Raw genomic sequence first — 22,569 nt, forward strand, 5'->3', positions numbered from 1 at the left:
AGATGTTCTGTGCTAATAGGGAACCACACTAGAGCAGAACACACAGAAAGGTGGCTATTTGCCTAGGAAGGCCTTCTTAGTCCTCATTGTACTGCAGTCCCAGGGACCTGTAACCAAAGACACAGGGGACTGGGCATGAAGCCTTAGGGAAAAAAATCAGGGAATGGTGAATTCAGTCTCTTCCCTTTCTGATTCATTCATTTTCAGTTCTCTTTCTCTGGATATTACAAGAGAAGCAAGCATGATCTTCTTAATTGAACAAAATAATGTGCACAGAGGGGAAAGGCCATGCTGGCAGGGGTAACTGTCAGGTACTCGGAAGCAAATATAATTGGTCCTGCTATATCCTACAATGGCCAAATTGCTGCTTAATAGAAAAATTAAAACTTAGGAGGCCAAAGGAAAAAAAGTTATTACATGACCACAATACTAAAAAAGGGAACTTTTTTTTTAAAAACCCCTATCGTTCCATTCTAATACATCCTATGCTTTCATTTCCGTTGGGGCCCCTTCAGCTCCCCATCCCAGGATATGTTACTATTATAAAGGAGATAGGGTTAGTTCCAAATTCTCTAAGGCCAATGCCCAGAACACATCAGGTCTGAGTTTTGAAGGAGAAAGAGCTAAAGAAATCACCGTATGTCTTAGGTTCTTCCTCACTCCTCTGCCCGTGTCAGCCAGTGGCAAGTTAAAGACTCAGTGGGCAGCCCTCTCAGGTAGTGGAATACAAATCCATGTTAGCAGAGTAGCAATGAGACCCCTGAGAGCTGAGGACCACCACAACACCCTAAGTTACTTTCTCACATTTTCCAGCAAAATCAACTCATTCATTTTAATCTCTTATGCCCTTATTCTGCTTACACTGTAGATGGCTTCCTGTTGCTGTTTAGAGTTGAATCCAATCATCCTGCCTTGGTTTACAAGATTGTCTTCCACAATCTGGGCAAACTCATGCCTCAGGTCCCATCTTCCACTACTGCTACCTCCTACTGCCACAATACATACCTACTCTTTTCCCAAGCCCATGCCCATGAACAGCTTTACAATTGTAACTCTCTCCCATCCAAGGGTCCTTCTCACATTTCTCTGTCAAAACGCACCTGTCTTCACGTTCAGCCTCAATCAGCTACCTTTAGAGACCCTTCCTCACTTCCATACTGCTGTCCACTGACTCCTATTATACCATTTGTCATTCTGTATTATCTTTCCTTTCTGTTTAAGACTTTCCCATCAGTCTGCTTCTTAGGAAGATCATGCTTAATTCATCTTTATTGTACCCCAGCATCCAGCACAGGGCCTCACAAACAGCAGGCATTCAATAAACGAGAGAGGGATGAACCTCCTGAGCTGATGGTAGGTGACCAATTTGAAACTAGACAGATCTCTAAAGCCTGCCAGCCTGGTGCTGTTTTCATTATACCAGGCCCTTTTTATTAAGTCAGTTAAGACTTTTGATAAAGTTTCTATTCAGCAAAATCCAGCATTAGGCTAACAGATGGTAATGCCAAATTCTAGCTCTAGACTGAAGCCAACCCCCAAAGTTACAGATTGTTGTGTTCTCTCTTCTCTTAGTCCCCTGGTGCCATGTCTTCCCTCTTCTTTATGACAATGCTCACAGAAGAGAGTATAAAACAAGAGAAATCTGTGGTAGACAAAAGAGCTGAGAGGAAAATCTAATCTAATCAAAATTTCTGCTTCAGCTGGGCCTCATTCATTTCTCAAGCTCTGTTTAAGATATGTCACCTTTGTTTTGTTTTTGTTTTTGTTTTTGTTTTTAATAAGACAGTGACCAGTGTTAAAGAGGACTACCCAAAAGCATAATTTTAAATAGGCTAATGGTTTGGCAACTTTGCAAGGAAAAAGACCTGGGAGATTCAAAGAGGAAGAAGGGAAATACTGCAAAGAAATCCACTTAAATTAACATATGATGAAGGTGCACCCAAATTAACAATAATACTTCAACTCTGGTTACATGGCAAACTACACATAAGACAAAGAAACACTTAACTCTTTTTAAAATAAACTATCTTATAAGGGTGCTCCACTGTACCAAAGTTTGTAGTCCCACTGAAGGAAAGAAGGAAGAAAAACCAATATAGGGGGATTAAAAATTATAAAATACACACTTTCTAAAGCTTAAAAAAAAAAAAAAATCACCCTGCATAGGCATGACTCTAACATTTGGAGGCAAAGGCCTGCTAACAGAAGTGTTTTTGTCCAGGAAGTTATCTACTTAATGGACTTCCAATTTTATTACTGCAAGCCAAACCAAACCAAACCTGCAGTTATATGAAATTTACACAAGGGTCTTCATTTTTGGAAAAGCAGTCTGGGAGCAGAAGGAAAGAAAATACCACTACTGTTGATTCTATTATGAAGGAAGAAAGAAATGAGCACAAAGCCCCAAAACAAACAAGACGGTTTCAGGATCACTGGTCGCCCTGCCCCTCACCTAGAGTATTATGGACACCATCCGCCTCTTCTTTCACAGATTCATCCAGGCGCTCCAGATTCTGCACAAGCAGGGCCACCACTTGCCCATCCACCTTCAGCAACAGAGAAGCAAAAGGAGGGATACATGTCACAAAACAGTCTCTCAAATGCTCCCATTCCCATACTCTGCTCTCCTGCATGAACAAAATAATTGACCACCCATGGTTCTACAGTGTGTTCTCTCATCCCATTATCTCTTTGAGTCTTGAAGTGACTCCAAGGTAAAGAAAGGGCAGGCTTCATTATCCCTAATTTATGATGAGTAAATCTAAGCTTAAGGAGACAAAGTAAAATTCAAGGTTACAAAGTTAGTGAGTGCTAGCACTAGCACTTGAACCCAGGCCTTTGGAAATCAAGTTTAGCACTCTTTCTACTTCTCTGTGGTACTGAAACAAACACCCTGGAAAGCACCATCTGAAATCAGGTCAATAGTTTGTTTTCAGGGGAGCCTGAGTGGCTCAGAGGTTTAGCGCCTCCTTTAGCCCAGGGCCTGATCCTGGAGACCTGGGATCGAGTCCCATGATGTTGGGCTCCCTGCATGGAGCCTGCTTCTCCCTCTGCCTGTGTCTCTGCCTCTCTCTCTCTCTCTCTCTCTCTCTCTCATGAATAAATAAATAAAAATCTTAAAAAAAAAAAAAAAAGTTTGTTCCAGTCAAAAGCACAGTTCTAGACCACAGCACCAAGAGATGTTTAGTTAGGAAGTTTACTCACCATACTTTACACAGACCTCAAAATTTAGGGTTAAACTCAAAACATTCCTAACATTCTATACTAAGCTATTATGAAACTATTACTTCTGATGAATTTCTAATTCCTTCTTGAGAAGAGTATTAACATAATAAAATGCCTGATATTTGTATTACATTTAATGCACAGAACAGCAATTAAATTTCTTTAATTTGATTCACACAACCTTATAGAAAACTCTCAGTAGCCACATCACAGAGCTGATATTCAGAGATTAACGCTTTAGCCAAGACCAAATGGCTACTGAGCAGTGGCAGCAAAAGCAAAAAACAAGCTTCCTTCTTTGGTGAAAGAACCCTTATACTACTTCACGCTCCCCTCTGTGCACAGTTTGTACTTTAGGGAGACTGCCCTTTGGGTAACCCTGATGCAAACCTAGGAAGGTAACTAAGGAAACACTACAGTGATTATCCACCTGGTAATGACTTCTCATCAGAAGCCAGTCAAGAACCTGTACAGGAACATAACACCTGCTGTGTGTCTGTGGTATACCCTCTCTGACTGCCTCACTGAGGAAATGGGAATAAGTTATAAAGATTAAATAAAATTATGTGGCATGCCTTACCCTGGGTCTAGATTAAACATTAAGTAGAGAGTTTGAAAATAGTTCTCGACCCTTTCTGACATCTGATCATTCACTATTTGCATCTGCCACAGACCAAGAAAAACTCCAGTCCTTTGAAGGAAGTCACCAAACCCTTGTTCATCCTGGCATACTTTTCCAAGGGTAGTACAAGGGTACGGTACGTGACAGACAGTCATTTTGCTAAATTCAAACAAACTGACAAAACACTTACTTTGTGTAAATGCAATCAGGTCTTTTATAAAAACTGTTCCATCTACTCTCATGTAATCCTCATAACTTTTATAGATGAGTAAACAAAGGTCCAGAGAGGTTAACTAGCTTGGCCTAAGTCACAAATGTTGTGGCAGTAGTGATTGGCTCTAAGCACCTATTTTTTCCAATCAGATCCTGTTACTTTGGGGAGGGGAAAACAAAGGAGAGAGAAGGAAACATCTCATTCGACTGACACTCCCGGAGCACTTACATATAAGACACCCTACAACACAATTCAAACTGAGCCCGAGAACAGAACAATGGCAAGAGGGACAGATCTTGAAATAAGACCCCTTTATTCTTTATTGGTGATACTTAAAAGAAGCATCTATCAAGGAGAAAAAACTGAAATTATTGACTAATATGCAAACCTGAATCATACATGAGGTAATTTCTAGGCTCTGCCGTTTATGGTGTGAAGAACAAAGCAAGACACTAGCTGCAGATTTGAGAGGGTACTGATGCCAGAAATGAGGGTGCCCATAAATACAAGAATGAGCTGTTTTCCCCTCTTATTCCAAGGAGGTACATAATCTAGCTCTCAAATCTCACAGCCAGCAAAAGCTTCACTGAAGAAATCCACTGCAATGTTTTCCTTAATTAATTGGACAATTTGAGGATGTGAGAGGAAACAGAAAAACATCTGGGGGGAAAATATGAACCATGTCACAGTTTGTTTTTCCCTAAATCACCCTGATTGACTTATAATCTCCCTGAATCCTAAAGCAGCAGACACTGCAAATCCACTGGGTATCACACTGCTTGTCGGTTCTACAAACTGCCTCACTCATTTCAATTGCTTATTACTGCTTTATCTGCATTATTTTTCCCTCTTTCCTTGATTCTTAGTTAACGTTTCCCATCTCTGCTGTCTGGAAAATGGTGGGGGGCGTGGTGGGGGGAGGACAGTGGCAGTACACAACGCATTCAAATCCCAGAACTGAATGGGTCTTTGGCTGAAGGAATATCTTTTTCCTTGCCACGGAAATCTAACTTCTAACAGACAGCTTTTTCAAGCTTGCAAAATGTGAAACTTTATGTTTAGCTGGGTTAAATGCAATTTTATCTGATTTTAGGAGGGCCAAAGCAGTCAAAATACATTCAGCTCAGAAAACTCCTGGGAAAATATTTGTATTATGCATAGCTCTGGATATCACCTAGTAGGAGCACAAAGTAACATTCTGTCTTAACCCCCTAGCCCCTTGGGTCTACCACATTCATGCCAATGTTTTGGACCTGTGGCTAAGCCTGAAACCAAAACAAATCCTGGTCAGGGACCAGAGCGTCAGCCAGAGCAACCCTGGCCTTGGAAATCATGAGTGTCTGAAGCCTGATGTCTTCTGGTAAGTCACTGGATACTTCAGCTTGTTAGCAGGTCTCCTAAACAATATTCTGGCAGGTCCTACTGAGACCAAGTTCAAGGGCATGTTCAGATATCCTTTTCCACTTGACCAGGGAAGAATAAAGAGAAAAGGAGGAAACTTTTAAAAAGGACAGATGAGAAGGTTCGAAGGATTCTTTTTCTATCTTGTACAAACTGCCAATAACCTTTCTTAAAGAGTGTGGAGTAAAATTTTCTACCTGCTATGAGTTCTGGAAATTTCATATTTGAAAAACTAGGAAAAAACTTTCCATATCCACTGAATCTTGATCACCCAGTAAGTTTTGAGGATACATACGGCAATATGGTCAGAATGCAAAACTTCATTCCTGCTGTCATTTATCTAGAAATATTTTAGCTTCCCCTGTTGCTCCTCCAATTCATTATCCACACAGCTGCCAAGAATAGTCTTCCTAAAATGTTAGGCCAGACTATGTTACTACTCCCTTGCTCAAGATACTCCAGTTACTCTCCTTCATACTGGCAATTCCACTCCACCTTCCTACCAAGGCCTACAAAATCCTGAGCAACCTAGCCCTGGCCGTGCTCTCTCCCCTCCCCCAAGCTGTCTGTGCTCAGACAATTTTTCTGTTCCTTGAATCTGTCAAGCTCATTCCTGCCTTAGGTCCTTTGCACTTGTCCCATCTTGCCCTCAGTCATTCTGAATGGCTGGTTTCCTCTTGTCATGCCGAGCTCAGGCCTTCCCTGACTGTCAAATCTAATGTGACTTCCCAGTCACCATACATCACATCACTTTATTTTAATCCTTTATGTAACAGAGAATCACTAACTAGTTTCTGATCTGTTTACTGCTTCTCCCTATGCTAGAATTTGAGCTCCATAAAAGCAGACTCTGTCTCTTGCTCACCACTATATACCCGATTCCTGGAATGTAGAACATACAAAGCACTCAATAAGCATTCAATGAATGAACGAACAAATGAATTTTGCTTGGGACAAATACAAATGAAGGTGAAGACATTAAAAGAAATGAGAAGGGATAAAAATGATAGGATCCAGACATTTACATAATAAATGCCTTTAAGGGCAACCGCAAACCTGCCAAGCTCAGCCTATGCATTGCCTGTGCCTCAGAAGCACAAATGCATTGCCAACCAACCCAAGCCAAACCACCACAGAACCTCAAAGTTGAATGTTTACGTAGGGTTAATTGAGTGCAAGAATGGGTATGGAGAGCAACCCCTGAGTCTCCATATCAAAGCCACTTTGTGAAACTCTTTACCAAATGGTGGCTCCCAGCCACCATGGCCAATGTCATGGCTCAGCCTCAGAGAGTCCACCTCTTCTCCTGGGACACCTGCATGCATCCCCCTGTTAAAGCTTCCCTTTGAGGCCACAGAAAGTACCTGCAGTCTTTCCTGATTCTTTCCCATCACAAGTGATTTGCTCCTTCTTCCCCACTTCCAGAGAAGCTTCATCTCTCACAACTGTTCTTAATATTCTGCCTCACAGTATCATTACTTATTTCATCTTTTTTTTTTAATCAAACATCTATCGTGCCTTATTTAGGTCCATTCTCTTCAAAAAAATTTTTTGAGTATTTATTCAGTGTTTTTTGAACATTTTTTGAAAATGAAAAAAAAAATGCTTGTTGAACTCAACAAACATAAACCTCTTGCTGCACGGTAGATGATACAAACTGTTTTAACTTGACACTTACTAAGTACTTAGTATGTCTCAGGCATAATAACACCCTTATGAAGATAATGGCCAACATTTACTTGGTGTTTATACTGTGTTGGACACTGTCCTAAAGATTTATTAAATATCTCATTTATTCCTCACTTCAGTGTTATGCAATAGGCACTACTGGTACCCCCATTCTACAGAAGAAGAAACTGAGTACAGAGAGATTAGGTAACTTTCCCAAGGACACACAGTTGGTAAATGATAATTTGGCCATTCCTTTGATGGGAATCACATCTCACGAAAGATTAACTTATAAATAGATGGTCTCTAAGCCAATGTGACAAGTACTATTACACATAAAGTGCTAAAAGAACACAAACTCCAGTCGGGGGATGAGCTTAAAAAACACTAAGAGACAAGCTTTAAGTCAGGCTTTAAAAGAAGAGTGGAAGTATTGCAAGTAGTCTAGGAGAAGCAAGGCTTGCCATGCTGAAAGCAGGTCTATGCAAAGGCATGGGGCTGCCAAGCACATGGCAAATTTGGGGACTAGTAAGTAAGAAATGACTGTAATCTAATCATAACCCTCAAGAAGTCCTAAGACTTCTTTAGAGAGGTATGCCAAAGAAGTGTCATTAAAGCAGTATACCCCTGCATTTACTACTCTTCAGAAAAGACTCTATTTTTCCAGGCTATCAAATCAGTTTGTTACAAAGCACAAATACTCACCTTTTGCTTAAGTAATAACTGTAGATACGGACCAAATTTTAAGCCCCAAAGATCCCCTAGAATGCCAGGACAGCACTCTCTCCCCACAAATGTGCTAGTCTATTGCTTAGGACTTCCAACTGGGAAAAAGACCAAGGCAATAACTGCAAACTGCACACCACAATAAATTCTGCTCTGTGCCCTCTAGCCTCTGCTCATGCAATTCCAAGCCTCCGATATTGGCCCCAAATTAAAACTACAAAGACAACTCAACTCTTGTAATATGAGAATACTTATCAAACTTCTACTGAACGCAGTGCAAGGGTGGAGAAAAAAAAACAAATGAAAGACCATCCACCAGTTCTGTTCTCTGTTATTTACTGATGGCTTCTGACTGGCTGCAGACAAGTAAATAATATATAGGAGTCTAGGAACGCTCAATTGTGATACACACCAACCCCACCAGTATAAAGCTGTTAAGAGTCAAAATCTTAAAATGATAATAATAATAAAAAAAAAAACCCTAAACAAACAGAAAACCCTGTGTAGCAGCTACCTAACAGCTCCCCAGACTGAGGATGAACTGTTTCTTTCCAAACAAACAATAAAATCTGCACAATCCAGCTTTTGTTGGTGGGCTTAGCAACACAGAAAACACAAAGGGGGCTTTTGTGTGAATTGCTGTTTCTGGGTACGTTTTACAGGCAGCAGCCAGGCTAGCTGCTCTCTCTCTCATCTCCCCTATTCACACAGGCAAAGGACGGTAATTAAAATCAGCCCAGGGACCAGGCAGGAAGGCTCACTCAGGGCCACTATAATTAACCTTTAGTAGGTAAGACTGCACAAATGCCACTGTGGGGACCCAGAGCAGGAGCAAGGGCCACAGCCTTCCTTCAGATGCTCCTCAAAACAAAAGGACAACCCAACATCATCCTTTTCTTTCTGCACAGTGGTTCAAAGGAAAAATAAAGGTCCTGAATTCTACAAAAGTGGCAGTTCGCTCTAGGAAGGAGCTTGAAAGAAAAATGGCAATAGAAATTTTCATCAAACTCAGTCACAAATAGCCCTGCTGGACTCCAGCCTCATGCTCTGTAGGAGACAGTCCTTCATATCCAGTGGGTTCACAGCCTTTCCATTCACACCAAATACCAGTAACAAGCATGGCACATGGAAAATTTCTAGTGTCAAGGACCTTGAGAGAGAAAGAGTGAGGAGAGGGTGGGTGGAGCAGCAATGGGGTGTCAGAATCATTTGGGGCCCCAGTCGCAGCCATTCTGATTCAGTGGGTTTGAGATGGGGCCAGAATACAGCCTAACAAACACCCCAGTGTTTTTAATACAACCTACTGCAGCCATCTTTGATAAACTATAAACTACATCAAAACCAGATTTTACAGACATTCTTAGAAGAAAAGACAAGATAGCAGAAGATAACAGAGGGAAACTTAACAGAGCCTAGAGGGAGACAGCATGCTGGGTGGACAGAGCCCCACAGGAAGTATCAGGGTATCAGGGTAAGAGGCTGGACCAGACTCCCTCCACCACTTGCCAGTTGTGGCACCTTTCCAGTCTTGGAGGCTTCTACAATCACTGGCTAGAGAGGGAAGCTGGTGTGGTGGGGATCTGAACACACAGGCTCTGGTGTCAGGGCCTGGCTGATTGACCCAGTGGAGGGCTGTCCTTCTGTATCTGGGTTTCCTCATGTGATGAGTTAAATTCTATGTTTAACTCACACAGAAACTCCTTCTGACTGGCTGCTGCCTAGAAGACTCTGAAGCCTTGCCCAGGCTCCACAAAAAAAGCACAGAGAAATCCATCGGCCCTGTCTCTACAGGCAGGGGATGCAACTCTGGCTGGATGAGCTAGAACATCTGTCCTTACTTTTAACGTTCCCCAATTCCCCATCTGTAAAATAATAATGGTATCTATATTCACTGGTGCTTGGAGAGGAGAGAAAAAACATCTGTGAAAAGGTTAGCAGCACCATGGTTAGGGTTAGAACAGGAACATGGAGTCCAGGAGAACACAGAGTCAAGGAGAACACAGGTTCAAAGCCCAGCTACGTGACCAGGGCAAACTGTCTTTGCCTTTGTAAGCCTCAGTGGCACAGCTGGAAATGGGGATATGGTAATATCCATGTGAAAGGATATGGTGAGGATCACATAAAGTGAAAGAAATGAGAAAAAGGGGATGCCCTGAGTGGCTCAGCGGCTTAGCACCTGCCTTCAGCCCAGGGAGTGAACCTGGAGTCCCGGGATCGAGTCCCACATCAGGTTCCCTGCATGGAGCCTGCTTCTCCTTCTGCCTGTGTCTCTGCCTCTCTCTCTCTGTGTGTCTCTCATGAATAAATAAAATCTTTAAAAAAAAAAAAAGAAATAAGAAGAAGCCTGCCTACAGTAGATATTTAGTAAATGCTAGGCCTCTATAACTCCTTCCTTAACACAGTTCCAGAGTTATCAAGTATCACCCCCCCAAGTTGCATTTCTACTTTCTCACTCTCCTCATTCAGGGCAGTCTCACCACAGAGCCCACACCCACCTGCTGCCACTCACAGACACAACAGGGATGATGCACATACCCACAAAGCCAACCTGGATGTGCAACTTACCAGAGCATCGATGAGTACTTCCGCTCCCTCTTCACTCTCATGAAGGGTGTCTATATCTGTTAATTCCTGAAGCAAATCAACCACAGCTATGGACACATGTGAAGAGTGTTAAGGGTATCACGTACATATTGAAACCCTACTGACATTTTATCAAACTCTTTCCTTCCCTCCTGTTTCCTTGTCAATCATTTTATTACCATTCACCTTTAATACACTGTAGTTTTATTAACATCTCTTCAACAGGGTTCTACTCACAGTGGGTGTTCAGTCAATGTTGTTAACTAACTCAGTCTTTTTCCTTATGCTGCTTTCCTGGTCACTTATTCCATAGGTTCACCGCATTTTCATAAATTTCAAATAAATTGCTCTGGAGGCCAACACCCTTAACCCTATCTCACAATTTAAATTCTTGGAACTCAGTATAATCTGCACTACCCTGTACAGTTCACCTTCGAAGGCAGTAACGATTTCTGAGATGAGATGGCTGGTGTTCACCAAGAGGTCGGCAGAGAGCAGGGCACAACGAAATCAGTTTCAGATGTAGAGGGAAGGCTTTACACTGGACTGCGCTAAACACTCCCCCCCACCCCCCAGCTCCCTCTCCTTAAACACTGAGCTACTGTGGACATAAAAGGAAGAACAATGAGAATTAAACACTAGGCAAAAATAGAAAGAGGAAAATATATATGAAAGAAAACCTGAAAGAGCGAACAAAGGAGTTATGTTTGGAAACTGTTTCCCTTCTTCACCCTGGAAACACAATCCCTCTCTCTCTCTCTCCCAACACATACACGGACACCGATACCGTGCTCTGCCGACCTGCATTTCTGAATGTCTACAAGAAGAAAGCACCGTGATGGTGACAAAAGCAAATCCATTATTCTTATTCAATGTGGGCCTCAGTTTCCTCATCTACAAAATAAGGAAGTTCAAAAATCAGAGAAATTTAAAAATTACACACCACAGGCAACTGCCAACATGTAACAAATGAGGAATACAGACATCCTAGAAAAGGGGCTACCAAACTGAACTTGGAAATCAGGAATGATGTGCTAGAAAATTGGTCAGAAAACAGGAAACTTAAAAGGATGAGGGCAGAGGGACAAGAAAGCCACACAGAGAGACTGGAATGTACAAAGGTACATGAAGAAGAGAATAAAGAGGATCAGGGAAGGAGGGGAGGACAAAGAAAGGGGAGAAGAGAGAAAATTACAACTAGAACTATATGAAGAGGGGATCCCTGGGTAGCTCAGCGGTTTAGCACCTGCCTTTGGACCAGGATGTGATCCTGGAGTCCCGGGATCGAATCCCACATCGGGCTCCTTGCATGGAGCCTGCTTCTCCCTCTGCTTCTCTCTCTCTCTCTCTCTCTCTGTGTCTTTCATGAATAAATAAATATAATCTTAAAAAAAAAAAGAACCACATGAAGAGAATAATATTTTGAAAGAATAAGCTAATAGCTGTGTGCAGGCTGCATGAAAGCACCTAGTGCAGGGGGTGGGGGTGGGCAGATGGGAGGCAGGATGAGCAGGTAACTGTGAGGGCTGGGCGGGAGCCAGGTCTGGAGGAAAAGATACCATGAACCCGAATTCAGAGACAAGGTCAGAACCAGGGCAGTTTCACTAGAACTGGAAAGAAAAAATAAAAGGAAAGATATAGGACACAGTAATAAGAATGATAGGACTTGCTCAGTGCCAACTGACATTCCAGGTATTTTATGAACATTTTTTGCTGAAAGAAAAAATATTAGCAGGTTTGTTTTATTCATCTGTAACTGATCAGTTGACCATCAAGCACAAGTAATTAAACTCTCTGTGCCACCTTCATTCAGTCTTTAAAGTGATATTGACCCAAAACACCAGAGTGCTACAAAACTTAAGACAACTTTGGACAAAACTCCTTTATGTGCTAGTCTAGTTTTCATTAACAAAGTAACCAGGAAGCAGGTGACACAGAAGACCACACATCATATTTGACATATAGTAAACCAAAACACTTAAGCTGAATTAATTAAAAAAAAAAAAAAAAACTGGCTACCAAACTAACCTCTAGAAGCCCCAGAGCTACCCCTGACTTGTAGGAACTAGTAGTAAAGACTGCAGTGGTCGCCACTGTAATAACTACCATGTCTAAAAGTCATTATGCCAAGCACTGTGCTACCAAATTCACACAAGGGCATTATAAGATACGTGTGATCCCTATTTTACAGATCAGAGAGGTAAAAAGCTCAAAGTGGTTAAGTACTTTAGCTAAAGGTCACTGCAATACTAAGGGAGAATGTTAGGTCCATCTGGTTCCAAAAATGATACTTTAGCCACTACACTTCATATTACTGCACAGGGGAATACATACCAAGTTTAAACAGGGCTAGGTTCAGGTAAATTCTAGCTAATGACTCTATTGTAATTATAGGGAACTGTCACAGATTTCTACCAAGAATTATTAAAAGTTTCAGGAAGAAAAAAGATGCTGAAAACTCCCCCTCACCCTCCTCATCTAAGAAACTCCCAAATATATGCTCTTAAAAAGTTCTTCCATATAGAGTGTAAAAATCCTATTATCTATTCACATACTTATTTAATATGCATGGCATTTCATCTCTCCATCCATCCATCCATCCGTCCATCCACTGTAGAGTTAGTTAGAGGTCTGTAGGACAAGAACATCAGGCATGTAGAGTACTATCATTACCTCCCTTGAATAACGCCATGCAGAACTAAGAACTCATATATGATGACTGTTCGTTAAACAAGAGCCTCAAGAGACAGGTGGGGTATATATGAAAGAACAACAGATGAAGAGTCAGAGCAAACATGAGGACAGGAGTCATGTCGTATTCATCTTTGCTTTCTATCTTTAGTGACCTGAACTATGCCGAAATTATCTCTAGTTGTATAATTCTGTCCAAGCCCCTTCAACTCCGTACAGCTTAGTTTCCTCACCTGTAAAATGGTAGCAATGATCTCTGCTCAGCCCATCTCACTGAGTAGCTAGAAGGAATAAATAACATCACGTAATATCAAAGACCAAGCAAATCAAAGTACTAAGAAAACATGAAAGTATCTTATAATAAAGACTGTTAGCCAAGTCTTCCCAGAGAACAGCGAAAGCCCAGCCCTCACTGTTGCCTTCACTTTCTCCCGAAGCCTCTAAAATCTAAAATGTAAGCTAACAACAGCATGGTCTTCCTTTCTGGGTCACAATGGGTTGGAAGATCTAATTTTATATTTCGGCTATGCCACAGACATTCAGATTGATCAAGTCCTTTTTCAGCCTCCAAGGTCTTATGGGCCAGATATCATATTTTTCTTTGATTAGTCTTATACCATGCTCACAGATGTGTCCATTAAACCTAGGAACTTTTTATAAAAAGGAAAAAAAATTGACAATGGTGGTAGCTTTATATAGGACAGGATAAATGTCTAACTTTCACCAAGGAAAGTCATTTCTAAAAATGTTCCAATGGTTATCTCCTTGCCTATTCTCCTGCTTCAGATGAGAAGTCAAACGTGAAACCAGTTATCAGCTACCACGACTGGTAAACATCTCATCAATTCTACTGCTAACTGATTTTACATAAATTCCTAACTTTCACCAAATAACCTTTCAGCAAGGCAGTAATAAGTCCATAATTTTAATTATCAACTCCTGGATAATGTAATATGACCCAGAAGACAGGGGTCATTTGAAGACCAGAAAGAGGAATGAGAACCAAAACTAAAGATAGACAGGCAGACTCTCAATCTTGATGAGAAAATTCAGCATGGTCTGCCGTCCATCCAACATTTCTTCACAAGCAGACTCTGGGCATGGGTGATAGGTTTTTCCACTGTAGTTACAATTTCATTTCACAAGGTAAAAGGCTCTCCCGTCCAAGTATAATAGGAAAACAGAGAGCCTGTCTCTCTGTGAATTACTAAAACACAGTTTTTGATAGCCTATTTTGTCATGTCGAGTAGAAAGGCCACCCCGCACACTCCCTCCGTACCTGTCCACTACTGGGGCAATAAGCTAGTGTAATAAGAGGTGAAGTAGAAAAGACCAGCTGAGCATGAAATGGTCCAGAATACAAAGGCTCTTGGAAAAAGAGGGTATTTACTTCCACTTTTTGGCTTTAGATATTTGCTTTTGGATATGATCCACGTAGAGTTTGGGTACAGAAACTAAACATTAATCTCATTAATCTCCAATGAGATGTGTCCATAAGGAACAAAGTTATAAGATGTAATTAGCAGATGGCATTTTTTTTTAAAGTCATTTCAAAAAGAATTCCTTAAAAAAAAAAAAATGAACCAGTCTAGATCCAGAGACTATACCCAATTTAATGGAACAAATGTGGGTTTTGTTTTGTTTTAATCTTTTTTCTTTTACTCCTAGGTTAGGACAGTGATTTGATATGGCTCAATTAATGCAGATGTATTTCAAAACACAAACACAATGGTCTTTTTCTCTTTTTAAAATAGTTGGCACAGAGCTACCTAGAATAAACCTGGACTCTTAATTTTCTCCCATTCCTAGATTAAACTAATATGAGGGAGAAAATGCACTCATTCAAGATTCATTAAATACCTACTACATGCTAATGGGCACTATTATGCCACAGGGGAGATGTCCAAAGCAGGTTACAAACCACCCTATCTTCCAGGGGCATGGAATTCACCTAAATCTCATAAATAAGATCAAATGTCAACATTAAGAGGTTCTTTTCCTAGATTACCATTTTGGCACTTTTTACCTGACCTGACTTTCTTCAGAGCATATTTAAATGGCTCCAGAAAAATGGGTGACTTATCAGCACAGATTATCAGGCATGTCAAACTACTGAACGAGAAAAAGAAGTACTTTCTTTTCAATGTAGTTTTGATTCTGGAAATATCAAGATGAGAACAGCTCCCAGCAAAACAACAGTTCAAGATACACAGTCTTGTTAGTGCTTGTAGGAATGCACTGGAGCAATAGCCAACTCCCTCCCAGTCCAATTAGAAGAAAGCCCTTAAGAGGCTCAAACACTTCCCAGCCCTATTCCTGCTCATTAACACTGGGGCTCTAACACATGGCACCCCTGACTATTGTACACATCCTCTGGGACAAGATGGTGTGTTGCAGTCAGTTTGTTCCACTTTAGCTTTCTCACACCCAAACTGCTCAAATTCAATTGATCCCTGCTGGTCTGAAAAAAGCCTGTCTGCTCTTTATTTTCCAATTCCCACAGTAATTCTTCACAAAATCCAACAGGACAACTTTGCAGGTCTTCCTGGCTTCCTAGAGTCTAAGCAAAGCAGACAGTAATTTAGAAAAGAATAGTTCTAATAACCTAAAATTATCCCAGACAAAAAAAAAAAAAAAGCTGTTCCATCAGCACCAATAATCTCTATAACTAACAAATTTCTCTCTCCTGCATATTAGTATGCAACCTGCTATAATAATGCCTTAAGCTACCATTACAATGAGACCTCATTTTTCTGAATCACAAACAGGTGGAGAGAAAGCAGACTTTGAACGATTTGGTTTACTCAATGTATATATATTTTAAAGAACAGAGCACCTACCTGGGAAGCAGTAGTCTTGATGTTTTGGGTTTTGTTTTGTTTTCAAGAAAAGTCATGAGCCTGATATCCTGGTTAGTTTGTACCGACTACATGAGCACATCAGCTTCTAGCACATAAGAAATGGCAATTTCCATTGCCAAGGTACAGACCATGAAAATAAACTTGAAACACACTCTAATCTCCACATCTATCAAAGGCTTACCCATCTCCAATGCCCAATTCCCTAATCACCCCCAAGCCAGAAATGACTCACACCTCAGAACTCCAATGGCATCTCGTGAGCATAATACTCCAAGGGCACTTACCACACATAGCAAGTAACTTGTAAGTAAGTGAGTGTTTTTGCTCGACTAGAGTTATTATTTCTTCTTTCCCCAAGAGGACCCAACAGAGCTTATCACAAAAAGGAGGAAGCCAATAAATGCCGTGATCTACCACAAGTACTTCAGAAAGGATTCCACGGACTTGTCACTCAAGTTGAGAGCGAAGCTAATAACATACAAAAATAGGATGCTTATGGATTTGATGCTGTGGTCATTTATTATTTTTGTTGGTGGGAAAAGGGGTGACAAGCCACCACCTAGGGTTTTATCTTCCCCTGTTTTATTCTTCCTTGTTCCTTTAGGCAAAATGAGTAAATATGGCTAAAACTGGGCCACAAAAACTGTTTAGCAGAACCTTAAGAAAATATCTTTAAATGTACCTTTGATTTTATGTTTCTGTAGAAACACTCCAAAAGGTTCACCAAAAAAAGGGGCTCTAAACATATTTAAATCACTTACTTCAAAGGAAGAATGGTTTTTTTTTTTTTTTTTTTTTTTTTTTTTAAGAATGGTTTTAAAAAGCAGTATTTCTAGAAGACAGCAGCTGTTGGATCCTATCTTGTGTTCCCTTCTAGCACATTCAGAGTGACTCTTCAATACTGTGTGAGGGGTATGCCCCTCCCTTTCTGCCCCTCACCCCCAGAAACGCTCTTCGCAGACCAGAATTCCACTCTGCAGCCAACCGATGGCTGGGATCCAGCCTCTCAAGGGGAGAGATGAGGCACAGAAGCGCTGACAGGCCCTCACGAGCAGCAGTGATGCAGAGCGCCAGAATAAACTCTGAAGCTGCTTCTCACGGTTGAAAGGACGAGGCACAAGCTGTTTTCTCGCATCCTCTGCCTCTTAAGGTTACAACAAACCAGCCTCTGATCCAATTAAAATCCCTATAGTTTATGTTTTCTCAGAGAAGGACAAAGCAAAGATGACCTGTGCTTGCCAGGAGCATAACCAGCCACATATGGTCTTGGTTGATAAATGAAGAGTTAAAAAAGATGAAAGATTTAAGTCTTGACTGCCATGAAATTGTTTATTCATGGTAAGGTGTTTCTGGCAGTTACAGCTGTACAACAGTAAATTGTTAACAAGCATCTCCTGAAGAAAAATCTCCATTATAGATCACAGATAAGACAAGAAGCAGAGTGCAGTGCTACTGGGAGATCAGCGTCCTGAAATGGGAGAGGATGTGTCAGATGCAAGTCAAGAGGGCCTACCCTTTCCTGAAACCACTTTCAAGAAAAACTGTACTTTGAGAAGGATGACATTTACCCTAATTGCTGCAGCTAATTAAAATTAGGTAATTAAAAAAATTTCAAATGCACTTTAAATTTGATGTAGGGCATAATTAAAAATCAGATTTAAAAAAAATATCATTAGGGCAGTAGGGTGAAGGTTGGCATATGAGAGGGGGGAAAAAAACACAGTTTAGCTCTGAGAAAACAGGAGGGAAATGGCAGTCTGTCAAAGTTATTATAGGGGGACTTGTTTTTTTCCTTTTTAAAGACCAGAACTTAACAACTTGGAACATCTGTGCCCTTGCCTTTCCCAAGTATGCCGATGTCGAACAGCACTTCTTGTGTCAGTCTTCTCCCCAGCAGGAACCAGGCTGGTGAATCAGCAAAATGTCAGGATCTTCGGAAAGCTGCTACTATTACTTTGAATTAGCAGGAACAGAAAAAGGGAACAAGAGTTGTATTTCCAGAAACAAACTTGGTGATTCCTGTGTGAATACACAAAGTAGCAGATGACACTGTGCAAATCTGTCAGAGATGCAGTCAATCCTAGAGGGGAAGGCTCAAGGTACACTTGAAACAACACTGGACTGGAAATCAGGGGCCTAAAGACCCAGGCTCAACCTCTACAGTTAGCTGTCCAACATGCAGACCTCTGATTTATCACAAAATAAAAAAATAAGGCACTGGGCTAAGTCATCTCTCAGGTCTGTTTGGATTCTGAAAATCTACCATTCTGTAGGTGAGTTAAAATGTGAAGTCACAACTAGAACTCTGTGAGGACTAGTCAGTATCTTGAATAGGGCAGATACCCAAACATGTAATTTAGCGACTGATGCTGCTTGAACATCCAGTCTAGTCCATTGTTCCTAGGGGTCTAGTATAGTGCCTGGTGCATAATAATAAGCACTCGAAGCATATCTACTGAATTAATTCATGAGATCCTATACTAAGCTGATCCAGAAACAAGCTAATCAACCAGGGTTTTCATACAACCCAGAATCCAGCAGTACACCCAAGGAACACACTCAGCAACCTGGGGACTGACAGAGTGATTCTTAATACTATCTAACCTTACAAGTCTCAGAAATGGCTTAAGATCACCCTTCAAGAAGCCTGCATTAAAATTATTCACTGACTTATTTCTATGAGAATTATCAGGCAGGAAAGAATCTAGTCAGACATGCTCTCAGGAGAGAGATTACCAGGAAGATGAAAACCACATGAAGCAGCAGCAGATTCCCTGTGAATATCATTCAGGCAGACTACATTTGTCTCATACCTTCAGAAATCTGGATTCAAACAGAACAACTATTGGAAGAGAATTTGCTTTAGTGAACATATCCCCAACCACAGGCACATCAGAAACCATTTGCAGAAAGCTGCTGCACATCTAAGAGCAAAGACAAGGTATAAAACAGTTTTGGAGGTCACCATTCAAATTTAGTTAAAAGTAGTATCTACTAAGCACCTACTGCGTGTCAGAAACTGCTTAGCCTTTACATGGTCTTCCTTAATACTCCCTAACAATGAAAGGCAACTCCACTTCCGCAGATGACAATTCTGAGGGCTGGAGGGGCACCAAATTTCATATAAGAAATGAAGCTAGGGGTCAAACCTAGGTCATCTGTTTGGATCTAATGCTCATTCAATAAATATTGCATGTTTCTGTGCAGCAAACCTTTTTTAAGGTATAGGGAATACAGCAATGGACAGAAGAGATTAAATCCCTATCTTCCCGGACATTCCAATGTGCTTTCTACCGCGGTTCACTGCCTCCTTTTGTCTCATCTCCACTGGGCCATCTGTTAGCAGAATGATGTCTAGATCAACAGATTCAAATCCTATCTGGCCTTGCCGCTATAATGGACCTGGAAAACCAAGATCCCAAGAAATTAATGCTATTAAGTTATGAACAGATACATCACAACGAGTTCCACACTAATAAGAGAAAATAGAGGACAATTAAGGATTGCCCAAGATTTATTCATAGATAAAAACAGATTTTCAAATAAGTAAAGAGCAGCGTGTGTTTCAAGATGGGAGATAATTAGAATGAAAACAGAACACCAGACGTGAACAGCAGACATCAGCAGAGACAGACAGGAGTAGAGAGTAAACAGTATTCCCTCACTCTGTCAGCCTTCCTACTGAGGACATATCTGAAAGGATATCTGTATTATCATGTCCAAGTAAGCCAAGAAGAGACTGCACAGCATTCAGCTCCACTAGAAGGTGGTACAGGTCTGGCATGGTGGCCACCACGTGCATCTCCTGAATGATGTCATTCAGGTCCAGCTCAGACTCCATAAACCTAGAAGGGGAAAACAAGACAGCATCAGTGAAAGGAAAGGGATACTCTCAGCAATGAGGAGCAAAGAGCAACATAATCCAGACAGACAATCTGTCAAAGTGTCTGCAACAGACCAACCAGGAAGTACACTCATCCAAACATCATACTGTCACACAATTTCCTTGAGAAATCAATTTCCTCATTACAAAAATCAATCTTGGATTCAGATCTCATTACAGGACTCCCCTTACTCTTGCAGTCACAAGTTGCCTTTTAGAGGCTCCTGAAGCATTTTGTAACATTAAATGATCTGCCCACCAGTCCTGTAGATTAGCTACCATTACCACTCAGTGTGGCAATCCACCGTGTTGTCCTGACACAGTTATCCTACTAATCCAAAAAGGGTTTCTCTTACCTGCCACTTCAGAGCAAGGGCCAATTATTCCCCTTGCCCAAAGGAAGATATTGGGATTCTCCTGCCATCCAAAAATACCCTGCCTTCCTCCAAACCCTCTCAGTGAGCTGATTAGGAGGTAGATACCAAAGTAAAGCAGAGCTAGTCTCTGGCATCCTATAATCACCACCAAACCTTACACAGTATGGTACTCCACTCACATTTTCACACCTGAACCTTTCAACAAATCTAGGCCCAGGCGCTAAGAACAAAAGTGCTCTGCATTCACCTCTCCCAGCCCTCCCCCAGTATTTGACATATAAGAAATGCCCACTAAGCCTTTGATGAACAAGACAGGAAGGTTTGCCCTGAGGAGGAAGTGAGCCAATCCACATAAAGCAACTGAACAATACCCAACTGAGAGTAATTGAAGGGAAGCAGTAGTTATGTCGTTGTTGTTGTTGAAGTAGGCTCCATGCCCAGTGTGAAGCCCAATGTGGGGCTTGAACTCATGACCCTGAGATCAAGACCTGAGGTGAGGGGCACCCAGGGGCTCAGTCAGTTGAGCATCTGACTCTCAGTTTTGGCTCAGGTCGTGATCTCAGGGTTGTGTAATCGAGCCCCATTATCAGGCTCAGCATTCAGGGTGCAGTCTACCTAAGATTCCTTCCCTCTCCTTCTGTCTCTCCCTGCTCACACATTCTCCTTCTCTCTCCGATAGATAGATAGATAGATAGATAGATAGATAGATAGATAGATAGATAGATGATAGATAATAGATAGATAGATGATAGATAGATAGATAGATAGATAGATAGATAGATAGATAGACAGACAGAGTGAGCGAGCTGAAATCAGGAGACACTTAAGCAACTGAGCCACCCAGGTGCCCCAGGAGTGGTTTAACAGACTCTAGAGTCAGAGTGCATTTGAACCTGACTTAGCCACTTACTTCACTTCTCTATGCCTCAGTTTCTCATCTGTAAATAAGATCATTAAGTTACCTATCTCACAGAGCTACTGTAAAGAGTAAATGAATAAATACATATAAAGCACTTAAGAAAAATGCCTGGCCTATAAAAAGCACTAAGTTTGCTCTCATTTCTTCTTCTCCTGGTACTACTATTATTATTATGTCTATCTTCCCTTCTAGAATGTAAGCTCCTTGGGCAGCCCTGGTCGCTCAGCGGTTTGGTGCCGACTTCAGCCCGGGACGTGATCCTGGAGACCCAGGATCGAGTCCCACGTCGGGCTCCCTGCATGGAGCCTGCTTCTCCCTCTGCCTGTGTCTTTGCCTCCTCTCTCTCTGTGTGTCTCTCATGAATAAATAAAATCTTAGAAAAAAAAAAAAGAATGTAAGCTCCTTAAAGGCAGAAACATATCTTTGTCTCTATACCCACAGATGCCTGCTTAATCAAAAGGCCTCAATTTAATTTTATCAGGGTACTTTAACTTAAAGAAAAAGAACATAAGCAGGGACTCTTAAAGTTATACATGCCTCACTCAGATGCTGAGGGGCTGGGCAAATACCACCTCTCCAGAAATCTGGATTATACAAAGAGGAAATTCTGGAGACTTGTGGGGGATCCCTGGGTGGCTCAGCGGTTTAGCGCCTGCCTTTGGCTCAGGGCACAATCCTGGAGTCCCGGGATCGAGTCCCACGTCAGGCTCCCAGCATGGAGCCTGCTTCTCCCTCCTCCTGTGTCTCTGCCTCTCTCTCTCTCTCTCTATCATAAATCAGTCAATCAATCTTTTAAAAAATAAAACACACCTGTGTTTCAGACCATATCCTTACCATTGTTTTTTCCCCATTACTGCTTTTAATCATAACATTTGTATATGTTTTTTCTAATTATAAAATGCCAATTTTTATAGAAAACTGGAGGAAAAAAAAAAGACAAGCTTTCAAAAAAATAAACAAATCCTCCATTATCTCAATGACCAGAAATAACCACTGATAATATTCTGGTAGGTTTAAGTAATTTTTCTCAACTCATAGCATTCCTCCCCACCCCATCCCCATCCCTAAAAAGTAGCCTACATAGTATAGAGTTCTATATTCAATTTTTGCCACTGTTGTTAACATAGGCTGAACAATTTCCCTTATCATTAAGCATTCTTTGACAACAGGAAAAGCCAGTATCAGCCGCTGCTGCCAGTCCTCCTCCCACAGCAAAGTCCCTCATCAGACCCAGCACACTCCCCTGGTGAGCCAGACATGGCTTCAGAATCCTTCTCAATAGTGTTCCAAGAAAAAAATCACTAATCGATCCCAGAGTGGGTGTAGTAGATTTAGCCCATCTGAAATTTCTATTCTAAATAATACATTTTAAAAAGCTACATGGAATTCCCTTGTGTGG

General features: G+C 41.3%; 1 protein-coding gene across 1 annotated transcript in view; it reads right to left on the reverse strand.

Annotated features, from left to right (window-relative positions):
- Positions 1-22,569, reverse strand: part of CTNNBL1 (catenin beta like 1) — a 160,877-nt gene that overhangs the window by 96,590 nt on the left and 41,718 nt on the right. Inside the window, exons 4-6 of the mRNA XM_041732797.1 lie at positions 19,697-19,836; positions 10,422-10,519; positions 2,453-2,546 (exon numbers count right to left, since the gene is read on the reverse strand). Of these exons, the coding sequence (XP_041588731.1) occupies positions 2,453-2,546; positions 10,422-10,519; positions 19,697-19,836 (332 nt within the window). The remainder of the gene's footprint in view (positions 1-2,452; positions 2,547-10,421; positions 10,520-19,696; positions 19,837-22,569) is intronic.

Source organism: Vulpes lagopus, chromosome 18, assembly GCF_018345385.1.
Source record: "Vulpes lagopus strain Blue_001 chromosome 18, ASM1834538v1, whole genome shotgun sequence".
Taxonomy (NCBI): domain Eukaryota; kingdom Metazoa; phylum Chordata; class Mammalia; order Carnivora; family Canidae; genus Vulpes; species Vulpes lagopus.